Source organism: Microplitis mediator, chromosome 8 (genome assembly GCF_029852145.1).
Source record: "Microplitis mediator isolate UGA2020A chromosome 8, iyMicMedi2.1, whole genome shotgun sequence".
In the NCBI taxonomy this organism is placed as follows: Eukaryota; Metazoa; Arthropoda; class Insecta; order Hymenoptera; family Braconidae; genus Microplitis; species Microplitis mediator.
The window spans coordinates 8421847-8437775 of record NC_079976.1 but is presented as its reverse complement, the minus strand read 5'-3'; the positions used below and the strand labels follow the sequence as shown (position 1 = coordinate 8437775).

The following is a 15929-nucleotide window of genomic DNA, read 5'->3' as shown; positions in this document are numbered from 1 at the left end:
TTAGAACTAAATGATCGTTGATAAATTAAATAGAGACTTGACGAAATCCTGCAGTCTTTGGTTATTTTTGTCTTACTCTCGTTTAAAAACTAGTCACGGAATGTCAATCAAAGTACGTTAGCTGGTAAAGTAGATGTTCAGAGAACAGTTTAATTTATTTAATTAAATATATAAATTTCATTTAATTTAAAGAAGTTGTCACTGTATACGGAGAGAATAAAAGGTTTAATTTCATTTGGATTTCGCGAGATAAACCGTGACGGACATAGTAAACGCTGGATCTTTCAAATAAATGAGATTTTTTAATTAGAACTTCAAGTAAATTTATAAATTTCAAGCCATTTTTTCAATGCGAGATTTAGTTCTCTGAGGTCATCATCTATTTTAAATTATGTCCATATATGTTATATATATTTCATACAAACAACAATAAATTAATCTTGGGTCTAAAAACTTGCCGTTAAAATAATGATTTTATTTTTAACGCGCGTTTGCGATGACAGTTTTAAATTTTACTAAAATAAATTTTTGTTTTGAGGATAATTTTAAAGAAAAATTATATAAATTTTGATATTATAAATTACGATAATTTTTTTTAGCTATTTCAAGATCCAATAACTCGATGATTCATTACTTCAAGACGATCAGAATAATTTTTATGATTCCGCAGAAGAGCAGAGAAAAATAAAAAAAATTATTCGCTATTATCTTGAGTATAATATTTTTTATAAGCAATATTATAAGAAAATTCTACTTATCTCTAGCAATTTATCTACCGTGATGTGAAAAAATAATGAAAATGATTTAAATTCAGTCTTTCATGCCGATGAAATTTATAATATCCGGATATTTTTTTTATCAGACATTTCACAGTTCACTAACTCAATGATTTATTGCTTTAAAATTATGAAAAATTTTTTTTTGCCCATCCGCTGGAGAGTAAAAAAAAGTTGTGATATATCGATTGGAATATTATTTTCATACGTCTATAGGTAGAACCCTAATGCATAATGATCGAATTCCCTATAAATTAGACGAAAAAAATGAGAGATAAAAATCCAAAGGATTTTTTTTTTTTTTTTGATTAACAACTTAAGGTTTTATCAGAAATTTCAAAATAATATTGAAATTCAACCAGTACTTATGGTCGAGTGGATAACACTGTTGTCTTCGAACTCAAGTACTGGCCAGGCTCAGGTTCGAATCCCACAGAGAGCTAATGAATTATTTTTCACAAGTTGATTTAACACTGAAAAAAATAATCGGTAGCCACTACCGAATAATTTTCAGTAACAGGTACCGATTATTTCAGTAGCCGTTACTATTGGATTCGGTACCAGCTACCGAAAAAAAATCGGTAGCTGTTACCGAAAATTAGGTCACTGGTACCGAAATAATCGGTAGCGGCTACCGAAAAATAATCGGTAGTGGCTACCGATTATTTTTTTCAATGAATGCATTGACTTGTGGGATTCGTTCCATATAGCCACCAGACTGCCACCTGTCTGCAACTTTGCCCACTAAAAACACTTCGTGATTGTAAAAAAATATGGAAACAGATAGCTAATAACGATATGGAATAGAAATAGAAAAAAGATGGCCAGGAAACATAGTCCGAAAAAGTTTACAGTAGTTTGTTAAAAATATATATAAAATATTTACCCAAAGAAAATAGGGATTATAAATTGCTTGCAACGTAACCTAAAGACTATGAAATGTAAAATATGTAAAGAATAGAAACTGTAGAAAACGGAAGTTATACAGATTGCAACAATTAAAATTTCTTAAATTTTAATATTGAATTTCGATAATTCAAATTTTTAATTTTCCGAAAAGTTTCAACTATTCATGAATTTCTGGAATATTTCGTTAAAATTCAAATATTTAATCCGAAATTTAAAAATTAAAATTTAAATCGCCTGTGAAAATTATTAATAATTTTAAAAATTTTAAGAAAATTCCATCAGTCAACTTTTAGTTGAAAATTCATAAATATCAAATTAAACGCTGTTCATAAAATTCAATAGCGGACTACAATAATTTAAATAAATATCTATATCCGCCTAGTCATACAATTGAGAATTTCTGGTTTATTATTATATAATAGTGAAATAATCGAGTCGTAATGTGACTACGGAAGTCCGTTAAAGAGTGAATGCAATCCCGTTTTTAGTATTTAGCTATTAAATATAACAGAAGAGGTGTATTATTATTTTTTTTCACGTTTTTTAATTAAATTTCCATTTTATTTTTTCCTTTTGTGCTGAAACTGTTATCCAATACTTTAAAAAAAACCTTTATATATATATTTATTTTTCCGTCGCATAGTTAAGTCTTTACTTTTTCCTCAAGTTTATTTTTAAGAAAAAAATAAAAGGGCGTAGAGATGGTGATTTTTCATTTTATTTTATTATATTTTTTAAAGCCCGAGTTAAGCATAATAAAAGTTGAATTAAGCTGTGCTGGAACGAACAAGTTCAATAATGAGTTTGCTCACCGTATTATCCGCAGCGACATGGTCTGCTGAGTTTCCCGATCCCCGGTTTCCTTGTAAAAGTGCTTCGAGGCTTTCGATATACTCGATCGCATTTCTTAATATCTCAACTTTGGGTAATCGTTGATTTGGATTATTACTTGTACGTCTCTTTAGCACTTCAAAGGCTTCATTTACCTGAAAAAATAAAATCATTTTTTTTTTTTATTTAAATAAACTTTTATCTGAGTGACTTTGGGTCTATTCAAATTATTTCGTTCCTCTCCCACCCTTAAAAAGACAATGAGATTCTCTCTTTACTATCGAATTGAATGCAAGTGGGTTTTTAAAACCATTTAAAATGGATTCAATTTTTTATTAAATCAAATTTAAATTCGGTTTTTTTTATGATTTTTAAATCAAGTTTAAATTCAGATTAGAGTTTCTACATACACGGAAAAAAGTCGTACTCAAGTAATACGACTTTATAAAAATCTTGTATCAGTGCTAGATTTGAATGGATTGATACTAAATAAATATCACTTGCTGATATAAATGATGTATCTAATATCCCGCGTAAAAAAAAAATTATTGAAAAAAGGTTAAAAAAGTGTTGACTATTCTAAACTTCAAAACGTGACACAATGACGAACTTTTTTAGATGATTTTCAAATTACTGAAAATACTCAGAAAAAAGTAATTTACTTAATACTACAAATTAAAATTTTTCAGGGCAAAATACGTTCAGAAAAAAGCTGATTTCGAACTATTTCTAAACGTTTTTCATTTTAGCATATCTTAATAATACACGAAGAGAAAAGAATAGTTATAATTCCTATGTAGAATGGAAACCATTACTATGTTACATAGTAACGAGGAGTTTTTAGTGTCGAGCGTCACGGGACAGAGTAATTTCCCTAATTTTACATGGTAACGTTAACTATCCTAGCATAGGAATGATTACCATTCTAGATTGTCGAGAGAACTATGTAAATAGTCATGACTAAAATAAGGTTATGACAAAATAAATAACTCAAGTTACTTTAAATATATGAAGAAATTGAATTAATTTATCGAAATAATTATAATATTGATCATAATGAAATATCATATTTTGATAAAAGATAAAGAATAATTTTAAAAATTAGTTTATTTAGTAATAAACAATTTATTTACTTCGTTTGTTTACTTCGTTGTCTCATATATATTTATTAAACTGTAATGACAGCTACTCAAGCATGGGACTGACTAGGATTCTACATATAGCCCTGATTCCCATGCTATATAGCGATTTTTACCATTTAACTTGTTTCAATGTAACATAGTAATTTAAACCAGAAAAATGGTAAGAAATCCTATTCTACGTAGCAAAGGCGTCTGGTTACTATGTAGAATGGTGATCATTACTATTTTTTTCTTTCCGTGTATGAGGATATTTATTAATTTTTCTCTTGAAGTTTCAAAAGTTTAAAAAACGTTCAAAAAAAGTTCGTCGTTGTGTCACGTTTTGAAGTTTAGAATAGCCAACACTTTTTCAACCTTTTTTTAACAATTTTTTTTACACGGAGTTTAACATACTAAATATATGTATACGATAGTTTAGTATACAGAAAAAAACCTGATCACGTAAATTAAAAAATAAAATTATTTGTGATGTCACCGAAAGTTATCTTAGGTAGTCAACTTTAAGCATAATTTCTGGAATTATAGATGAAGATATAAATGCTTGTAAATAATACAAGTTAATATTTGAGAAAGCAATGTTAAATTTTCGGTAAATACCATCAGCAATTAAACTCAACGAGATTCAATTTTCAGATGATGGCAGTATACTTGCAACAAGCTGAAGAACCTTCGAACTTGTGCTCTGACTCTGATGCTATCTAATTATCGAGTTTGATGAAACGATAAGGGATGTGGAACGGCATGCAACTAAATTTTATCGGTATTCTCTGTCTACTTTAGTCAAACTTTAATTTAACTGAGCGTCTCTCCGAAATTACTTTTAATCACAAACAATGACAATTTCAATCTGACACGCTTTACTTACATTATCACTAATTATATTTATTTTATGATTGAACTTCTATATTCATTTTCATATTTTACCGATGTTAAATTAAAAATATCCTACTTTTCTCTTTATGTGTGCAATATACTTTTCAAAAATCGTATGATGAATGATTTAAAAAATTTTTAAGAATCCTCAGATATCCCAGAAAATAATTTATTATTAATGAGATCAAAGTAGATCTGATGTTTTTAAATTTTAGATTTATATTGATCTCTATACATCTATTTAAATAAATTTAAATTTATGTACATCTATTTAAGGTATAAAACCTAGTACCCGATCAGGGAACTAGTACCCGATCACTCCATGTATTTGTATAGATATATTTAGTTGTATTTAGTAAATATATATATATATATTTACAAAATTTCTTTTTTTACAAGGTCACAAAATCTCATTTAAAATAAAATATTTGAATTTTCAATTTGAAAATTTTTCCTCCTTGATCTAACCCTTAAATGACACCAGGTACCATTTTGACCTCAGACTGTTTATTAATTTTTTTTCTATTTTCTAATACAAATAATATACGATCAAGATTGAGACCTTGTGAAAATCAGAAATATTAAAAAGTTAAGTTAAAGTTGAAAAATTCTTGGTCATCTTTTCACGTTAGGGTCAAAATGTCACCGTATGACACATGAAATTTTACAGAAGTGTCATTTAAGGGTTAAAATATAACCCGTGTAAAAAAAATTCGTTCCCAAAAGATTCCAAAAAAGTTCCGCATATGAAACTTCTAAAAATGAGACAAATTAGAACTTCGAATGGAACTTTTTTGGAACGTTAGTAATTTTGATGGTAAAAAAAAAGTTTTTATGAGCAAATTTAGAGTCAAAAAAGGACGTTCTTGGAACTTTTTTGGAATGACCATATAAAATTCCAAAAAAGTTCCAAGAATGTTCTTTTTGACTCTAAATTTGCTCATAAAAACTTTTTTTTTACCATCAAAATTACTAACGTTCCAAAAAAGTTCCATTCGAAGTTCTAATTTGTCTCATGTTTAGAAGTTCCACATGCGGAACTTTTTTTGAATCTTTTTGGAACGAATTTTTTTTACACGGGAATTTGAGATTGGGGTTTCCGTATATTTAAAATATTGTTTCCTGGAGTCAAACAAATCATCTATCAAAAAGTTTTTTTTCTATAGGAAGTTTGTCAATTTTTAATAGACAAATTACATATATAAATTTCCGAAAAAATTGAATAAAGACTAATAAGAGCTTATATTTGTGTATACTTTGAAATCATGTCTCTAAAACAATGAGATAAATAATTATAATTTTTAATTTTCAAAATAAATGAAAATATATATGCCGTTTCAATTCGGAAATGTACTATTTTGTATCTATGGTGCAGGGAAATAAAGAGGGAATGTAGATATTTATATTGATAAATTTGTGCTCATTCTAGTTTTTTTGAAGGTTGGTAGTCCTTACAATTACAGACTTGTGCAGGTTGCAAGTTGTTTTAATGAGTACTTAAATGTTTAAAACTTTACGATACTTTTCAAAGGTTTATTGTATCGTAAATCGTTATACATGGTAATGAACCTCGGGCACATGTTACACAAGTTGAGTCATTCTATTAATAACTTCTTTTAAATTACAAGACAGCTTTTCTATTAATTAACCAAATACTTAAGAAATTATTTACATTTTCTAAGTTTATTTTAATACCAATTACAACTTTTAAAAATCTATTAAATTTAGTATGTTAATTATTTGTATCTATAATTAATAAAGAGAATAAATAATTAAAATTTTTAAATATTTACGAAGTATTTAAATTATTTGATAAGAATTTCTGCTAACTATTTATTACCGATACAGTTACTTAACACTTTTTATATAATTTTATTAAATATTAAAATATTTATTAACTCCGCGTAAAGACAAACTCTCTATTTGCTCCGTAGCCGAGTGATTTTTTTTTTAAACTCCGAAACTCTGAGTGAATTAGAATTTAAATAAAATCGGCAATCACTCCAAATTCACTCCCGATTTTTTACAGAGTAGAAGTATACGAAACAAATATTTATCATGCCTACAGTAGTATATGTTCCGTATGGATACTGTTACAATTGCTCACTTTTTGCCTAATCCATTTTACTTCCTATCCGCTTATAGCCGTTTTATAGCGTCGAGTTCCGGACTTAAACACTAGACCTTCCTCTTATAGTTAATAAACCTGTCCAATATCTTGGCCACTGTAACAGTGGGTCTTTTCTTACGCTCATAAAATACTAGAATCTCAATCTGAATTTTTTCCCGTCAAAATTTAAAAAAAGTTCGACTTGCCCATGAAAGAAAATTTCTATATGATAATTAAATTATTAGTGATATCAATAGAATTTATAAATTATTTTGTTCAAAATTTAAAATGTTACGAAAAAAATATTTTTTAGTTTTATGAAAAGTGAAGACGTCAATTTTAAATTTTAATTAATTCCCGCAAAACTTCTTAGAGTTTTTTATATAAATCGCCGTCTGTAAATTAACATAAAAAAATGTGAATATTTAATAAAACTAACCTTTCTCAAGCGCCTTCTTTCACGTAATGTAGCAGCTTTCCTCCTGTCAACGGTTACAGTTTTTTTTTTACAAGCCTTACACGCCCACAGAAGACATCTTCGTGCCCCGTGAGGTGAAGTCGCGTCTAATACATGGGGATGTGGGACATGTTCAATTCCCTGCTCACTTTCATTAGTTTCATCGCCATCTGCCGAAGCTGATTCTGGATCTGCTGACGCGTCGGCTGACACCACTGACGAAGCATCGTCTGAGTCTGGTATGTAACGAAATTGGGATCTGAAAGCAAAATTACCATAACATCTTATTAAAATTTAAATCATTAGTTAATTAAATTAATTGCTTTTAAAACTATTCGACGACATTTCCCGTATGAAAAACCGATATATATTTAGAAAACGTAATATATGTACATATGTATGATCATTATAATGCTCTCTATACGACCACGTGTAACATCATATCTATGCCTTTGCCACGTATGTTTTATTATACATTTTCCATCTTGTTATATTATATTGCATACAGTATATATCACACATAATTTAATATCGATCATTTCTTTTTTTTGTAATAATATTTGCACTCGAAATATAAATTGAAATTTATATGATCGATGGTATCAACTCTCAATAATTAGCCGTTTAACTCAATTATTTTTTAAATAATTTTACAGGAGTAGAGAAGCAGAAGGTTTTTAATTAAAAAAAAAAATAAATTTAAACATGCATCGATATTCTTGTCCAAGATAAAATTTCCTTGTTAATGTATACATAAAAATATTTTTTGCAATCATTATTTTACGTATCGGTCTTCTGAAAATTTTTGGTGTTGGAAGCAGATGATTTTTGTGCAGCAATCGTTATAATTTAAAAATTATACATAAATGCATAACGAGCTAAGACATAAAAAAAATAATTTCTTAGTGCAAAAAATTTTAACTCGCCACAATAAATTATTTGCATTATGAGTTGACAGCAAAAAAATTTTGTCCTGCACTGATAGAAGGATTTCTTAGCATTTAAAAAAGATTTCTTAGTTTTTAAGAAATCATTTCTTAAACATCATTTTTTTGTATTTAACAAATATTTTTTATCGTTTAAGAAATGATTTTTTTCAAAAATTTGTTGATGAGAACGTCAACATATTACTAGTCGATTTCGGTAAGATATACGTTGTGTTACACATTTTTCATATTGCGATTCTGTCATCATTTTACCATAAATTTAATTAAAAAAATTCTTTAATTCCGGGGCAAGAGGGAAAACCACAAATTTTTTTTCTATAGTTTTAATTACTGCGCGTGTTTTTATTTCACATAATTCGATAAATCTCCAAAAATTTATCAATAAATTTAATAAAAATTATTTTTCCAGAGAAAGATGCAATCGCTTTTTTTTATTTTATTATATTAAAATTTGCAGGCCCCATTTTACCCTGTATACTTCAAATTACTCCCATAATTCATAAAAATTTCAAATTCTAATCAAATTCTCTACACACCGAATACTTCGGTCCACCTAAAATTTCTACGTACGTAAATTTTATAAAAAACTTTTGTTTTTACCCATTTTTCAAGGTATCCAGTCTTCGAAAATTCAGCCAGAATATGATACTACACATATGGATCATAAATTTTTATATTTATAGCTTTTTCATTGATTATTCCCACAAGTACTTTTAAAATATCATATTATTATTATTATTATCATCATAATTTATACTCTATAGCAATATTTTAATACGATAAGTAGAGTAATGATATATATTATGTTTAAAGAGTATATGTATAATATATGTATAAAGTGAAAACAGTTTAAAGGCCAATAAAGCAATCGTCAGTCTCTTGACACGTCAGAGATCAACTTCATCCTTATACACTTTTACATCGTGATACACTTTCGATCCTACTTTCGTTACTGTACCGATAAATGTGTCAACTAGACAATTCTACAGCCAAGAAAAATACCTCTCGATATTCTCTTCTTATTATCCTACACTACATTAAAATAAAAAAAAACTAAATAAATAAATCGTATCGCGCAAAAATCTCAATCAAATAAACTATACTACACGGAAAAAAAACAGAATATTAAAAATTAATAAATAATAGTAAAAAGTGGAATCTCTTATCAATAATTAGTACTATTAAGTACTTAATGCAAAGTAGTTTACTAATTTTTGTAGATTCCTAAAAACTACTATAAATTATTTCAAAAAGTAAGTAAATATTATTACTTTTAGATATATAAATACGTGACTTATTAGTGAAAATTAATTAATTTATGGAATACATCTATTAAAAAGTAATGATTGGTCAAATTAAGAATTGCTATCTTAGATACTGATTTTTCCAGCCGAAAAATTTCAAAAGTTACTAACTTTTATTTTATAAATTCGATATCACTGATCAATTATTAGCTTAAAATATCGTTTATTCATCATTATAAATTCATTTACAATATACAGAAATCGAATAAGTGGTAAATAATAAAATGAAAAATTAGTATCCTAGATACTGATTTTGTGCTCATAAAAATACCGAAAACTTTTAACTCTTATTTTATAAATTCTATCCCATTAACTAATAATTAATATAAAATGTTATTTATTCGTTATTATAAATTAATTTATTGTATACATAAATCGAATAAGTGGTAAATTTTTCTATGTTTATTTGAATAGTAATAACTGTAGATAGATACCTATCTATCGATTCTTTTTTATATTAATTTTAATATACGAAATTACAAATTTTGCTCTTCTATGTGTATCAAATTTTAATATAAATAATAGCCATTTTGTAATATATAATGTTCCTGGTTTGTTATTAGTATACAAATATACTAGTTTTAAATTAAAAATAAACTACAAACTATTAAAATTTTGAGCATCATTTTTTTCCGTGTATTATTATTTTTTTTCTCATAATAATTAAAATAATATTTATAATTTTCCATAAAGTTATGAATATTAAAGTATTGAGTTAATTTGTAAAATACAAGTTGACATTTACAAATAAAAAAATTTCTTATTCCATAGACAAGAGAAAATTACCATTTTTATTATCTCATTTCAATTGACTTAAATCTTTTCATAGCTTCCATTCTTACATTGCATTATAAAATATAAATTTATAATGAAGTAATAAAATTTAAAGTCAACTTTGCAGTATACTATAATAAAAAAAAAAAATATAAGACCTGATTAAATTATCGTGACGATAGTGGCCAGTAATACTTTCTGGGGAAGTTGAACTATCAGCACTTCTTGTTCTTGTATGATGATTATTACGGTCATCATCCCTTACGGCAACATAACTTTGTATATATTCATTGTCTGGGTTGTTATAAAAATGCCGATGACGATGATGTGAGTGATAGCCGTCATAAGAGGCTCGACTTTCATACGAGTAACCTCCTACGTCTGTCATCAGGGTCATCATTTCACGGGTATAAATTCGATGGAAACTTAAAAATTTTTTTTTTACACTAAAAAAATAATAATAATAATCCACGGACACTGCACTGATTAATTCATAACGACACAGTTCACATAAAAAAAAATAATGAATACAACAATCGATAAAAAAATTTTTCGACACTTGGGAAACTTAATATCGTGTGTTTTACACCGTCCGAAAAGCTCAAAGTCTGAAATGAGAGTGAAAAGTTAAAGCTTATAGCATCCGACACGAGTTCGAGTAATGTCCCCGTCTGTGGCACATGGTCTTACTTTGAGAGTTTCTTCTTAGTCTTAAGTGTTGCTCTCATCTCTGATCTCAGATCTCGGATCTTTTTTCTCTCTCCTCATCTCTGAATCCAGAGTGTATGTATCTTTTGGCACCCTGGATATATTCCCAACGGGGGAGAAGGGGACATACATAAGTGTGGATATTTACGTGTTACATGTGTCACAGTCACAGCCCAGTCCCGACTATTTTTAAAATTCCCGGCCAATTGAAAACTGAAAATTAACTTAGACCCACCGCAGGCCCCGCCTACTACCTTGTCATAGATGCATTAGTTTGGCTGAATTTCCTACATGGGCTGGGTCTTAATCATTAATTAAAACTAATATATATGTATATGTATTTATGTATATTCATGTTTAAAGTCTTTTAGATATCTGTATATTTGTATAGCTAGATTTTGAATAGTGCGTACGATTACTTTGCATCATTCTCTCAGTCACTGATTCACCCTCGAGACTTTCTTGCCTCACTTAATAAACTGAATGGACCAAACAATTCCAACAAATACATTCATTTTAATTATTTATATATTTTATCATAATTATCCTTCAAGCAAATTCGTTTTTTTATACAAGACACCGGGCAATTATTTTTTATTTTTACAATTTGTCATTTGTATTTCAGTGAAAACTGGAAAAACTTGATTTTGAGGTAAAATGGGCCACAAAAAAATTCGGTAGCTATCCATTTTACCTGATTTGGTTTTTTTCGTTTTTTTAAAAATAATTCAAGTGACAAACAGTAAAAAAAAATAAAAATTTGGGATTTAAATTGTTTGGGCTGATTAACTTGCCCCATTTTTTTCTATGAACTAGAACTGAGTATTTTTAAGCAAGAAAAATTTTTTTCATCTCAAAGAAATCTCTTTTTACTCCAGTTTCCCCTCTTTAAATTTTTACTGATACTTTGATTATTTTTTAAATAAAAAAAGAAATAGATAAAGATGTCGATAAAAAAAAGTTTATTGATAAAGACAAATTTATTTGTGTAACTAAATTTAATAAAGATAATAATAATAATGCGGTAGTCATTATAGAGATGAGATTTTTGTTTATCCGCATGTTCGTTTGGTCTTGACGTCTGTCGTGCAAATGCTTAAAAACGTGTAGTACAACGTCAATTGGGAAGGTGTGCATGGCAGATTCGGGGAATTAGAATGGTCTATTGAGCGTCGAATAAAATCTAAAATTATCTTGGCAATAATCCAGAAGACCAGACACGGAAAACCGAGTTTGAGGTTGTACATTGCTGGTTATCGTCAGACGCCAATCACGTTTAATTTATATGTCTAATTTTTCATTTGACAAGTTTAATTGTTCTGTCAATAAATTTATTACTTTATTTATTTTTTAGATTTTTATCTGAACAAATGTCCTGATTTATTTCCTGAACGGACGAAATATAATACTGCGGAACAGTTATTAACAACTCATCCTACTTTCCTGTCTGATATTGTGCTATGAGTTTTTTTTTTTTTTTCATTCATCAATAAAGTATTTTTAGAAAATTTTCTAGATTACATGAGTTAATTTTTTATGTACTGGGTATTATTTACTTATTCTTTTATGAACAATTTAATGAACAAAAAAAATTTTAATTGAGGTATGGGGAGGCAAATTGGGCCCCCTAAAAAAATTTCACTAGCGTAAGTTTTTTCATTCGTTTTGATTTTTTTTAAATCGATATATAATTATTCGGTATCGACATGACCGAGTAAAAAAATATGTGACTAAAGTTAGCCGACATCTAATAATTTTTAGATTTTTCTTTAAACGATAAATTATAAAAAAAAAAAAAATATTTGAAAAAATTGCACCTGTCGTTTTCACAATTATCTAAATGTGCATATTTTTATTTTTTTGTAATTGATTTGTTAAGGGGTAACGGTAACTGATTTTCAATTCAATTTCATTTAAGGACAAACACTAGAAACCTAAAATAGAGACTCTTTAGCGTTTTTTAAAACCTTAACAGAGGGCTAGAAATTTAGTATTTTAAAAAATTCTAATTCGTTTCTAAGAAAAATTGTTTTAAAATTCTCATTTACTCAACGAGTGCAACAAAGATAGTCCCGTTTATTTTTCTGAGTGTGAGAAAGAGGTCCGGTAGCGTATCCCCTTAAGAAAGAAATTCAAAAATTGTTAATTGTCTGCTAACTTCAGGATCATAAAAAAAAATCCAAATGTGAGGCAAAATAAGCCTCCTTAAAATATAAGTATATTTATAGATTTTGAATTATTTTTACTTTTATGAGAAACAAAAATTATTTTTATTTAAAAATGCTTAATTACGGTTTCTACAAAAGGTGGGGCGAGTTGGTTAGGGCAATGAATTTCAAATTTTCAGAGAATAGTTTTTTTTCTGACAATCATGACCCGATTGACCTCAATATCAACTTTTCCAGTTTTTAATAAAATAATGTCGTTAAAAAAAAAAATTACTGATAATTTAAAGTTGGCCATTTTTTCCGAGCTAATTAACTTACACCATTTTTCTATACAAATTATAATTTAAACACTTTTATAGAAAAAAAGTTTGCATTGTCTCCAGAATGGGATTTCACTCTGCTCAAGATTACCCTGTATAATAAGACCTTATGATAATAAGGTAGAAAATAATATTTAACAAGATTACAAAACTCGTTAATTATTGAATTAATAAATAATTAAAATCCTTAAATTGTAATTTATTAATGCAGGTTAACGAACTCATCTCTTATAATAATTTAATCTCGATAAATTTTGTTTTATTTTAAAACAACTTTATAAATTAATTAGGTTTCAGGGAGTAAAATAATTTATCACGAGCATTTATAAAAGTTCGTAGACTTACACCGACTCGTCGATAAAAATTTGACAGCGTTAATCAATAATTCATTATTCTTAATCCAACAATATTATTCAATTATAAATGAAACTCGATTATTTAATTGCAAGTTCAATATCTTGTTTAATGATTTTCTCAATTTTATTGTGAGAAAATTTATTTTAAAAAATTTTCAAAGTAAACGTGTTAATTTATAGTCTGTTATTTCACTTTATTTTATTTTCTTTTTCCGTTTTTTATGTTTTAATAAATATTGAGCATACTCATAGTAAGCAAACCGCGAGATTATGTGGCCACTTTTTTACACTTGCCAATTCTCGGATACTTTGACTGTGGTTAATCTACTTACGCTCATATGAGCACACTAGTCCACACCAGTATTTAACCGACTCGACCGTAAATTTCACTCTGACCCGTGTGACTTTAGATACACATTTCATCCAAACATATACACATCCATATAATTACAAATATTTCGAATTAATTTTCCGTGATGAAATATTAAAAGCGGAAAATGAGCTTGAATTGCTTTTAAAAAATGTTTGAATAAATTTTTTAAATGTTGAATAATTTTTACGAGCAACCTGCAGTCACTACGTGACTGTTTAAATATCACTACTATATTTATAAAATTCTCAGAAAAAAAGGATTTCTTGCCGCAAAAAATTTTAATTTGCACCAAGAAATTTTATGCATTATGAATTAAATACAAAAATTGTCTTGGGGCGAGAAAAGATTTTTTTGGTCAAGAAATAATTCCTTGCATCAAATAATTTTTTCTAGTTCTAAATAAATTTTTGTTTTCAATTCACAATGCAAAAAATTTCTTGGGGTAAGTAAAAATTTTCTTTAGGCGAGTAAAAATTTTTTGTGTCAATGAATCCTTTTTTTTTTCTATGCACACTTTTTTGGCTTTGAGAAGCTTCCTAAAACCAAAAGGGAGTATGAAAATCTGTCATTTTGGAATAAGTAACGCGATATAAATAATATAGCTATATATTCAGTGACATTCAGTCATATTTAGTGACAGAATAATTAAAGTATTTATTTATTTAAAGAAAATAAATACGATCGTCTTTTTTCTCGCGTAATTTAAATGTAATTCGAATGATGTAGATAAATCTATTCATCTCAATACTTGGCAATCAAAAGGAGTTCAAACTATGAAAAGGCACAAATTCAAGTCAAGACCTATCTAATGATACAAATTTCACTAACATTAACTAATTCTATCATATAGATATGGCGGGAACAAAATTTTCCTTATTCTCTTAATAATATAGATCATTTTTAAATTGCAACAATGTTTTTTCATTAAAATTTTTCCAATATAGATATAGAGTGGATTAGGCAGAATGAAGTATTCAAAAATTTTCGTGAAGATTTTTTTTCCTTCAAAAAATTATCATTCAAATCTATAATTACTTAAAAGCGATTTGAAACATCTAAAAAAAATTTTGTTCCTTCACTTTTGTATGCTAGCATTCTTCCAGAAGACGTTGTCTCAGAAATTCCATAGAAAATACATAGAAAATCTAGACGCAGGGCTCGGTGTTGTGAAAAAAAATTTTGTTCCTTCACTTTTGTGTGCTAGCATCCTAATTAAGAAATAAATTTTTTTTTTGAGCCTTTATATTTTTTTGAGTTTATAATTTTTTAAGATGAGCCTTTATGTCTCAGATTCTCTTTTTGACAAAAAAAAAAAAATATATATATATATATATAATCGCCGTTCTTTTAATCAGTAACAAATATTTTCATTGACTTTATTTGATTTTTTTCCGACAATTTTGAATATAAAATAACTTATAAAGACAGATATTTTACAATGTGACAAGTGATAATGTTGAGATAATAATATAAATTTTTTTTCTCGTACATTGATCACAATTGTAATATTTTCTACGTATCGAGTTATCTCTACGTGAGTTCATACATTTATTATTAATTTAAATACCCAGGATAGCACACCAGTCATTGATTTATTCGACTACCCAATCAGATGAAAGTTGCTTAAACATATACTAGCAAAGAGTAGAATAAAATATGAGACTACTGGATTTAATATTTGCATTGTGATATTTATATAAATTAACAGTTAATATCAAATAATTGAATTTTCATGATTTCACATTTAAAAAAAAATCGATGGAGTAGAAAGCAAAAAATCAAAAGAAAGAGATTTTGGTTTGAGCTGACATTCTTTTTCATTTAAGTGATAACTTGAAGCAGAATATCTCTAAGGAGCCAAAACGTCTTCTGTCAACTATA

At 27.4% G+C, this 15929-nt stretch overlaps 1 protein-coding gene across 1 annotated transcript in view; it reads right to left on the bottom strand.

Annotated features, from left to right (window-relative positions):
* LOC130673314 (transcription factor SUM-1) overlaps window positions 1-10864 on the bottom strand; it is a 52130-nt gene extending 41266 nt beyond the window's left edge. Inside the window, exons 1-3 of the mRNA XM_057478288.1 lie at window positions 10282-10864; window positions 7081-7357; window positions 2498-2671 (exon numbers count right to left, since the gene is read on the bottom strand). Coding sequence (XP_057334271.1) covers window positions 2498-2671; window positions 7081-7357; window positions 10282-10523 — 693 coding nt within the window. The 5' untranslated portion in view covers window positions 10524-10864. The remainder of the gene's footprint in view (window positions 1-2497; window positions 2672-7080; window positions 7358-10281) is intronic.
* Window positions 10865-15929: the final 5065 nt, after the last annotated feature.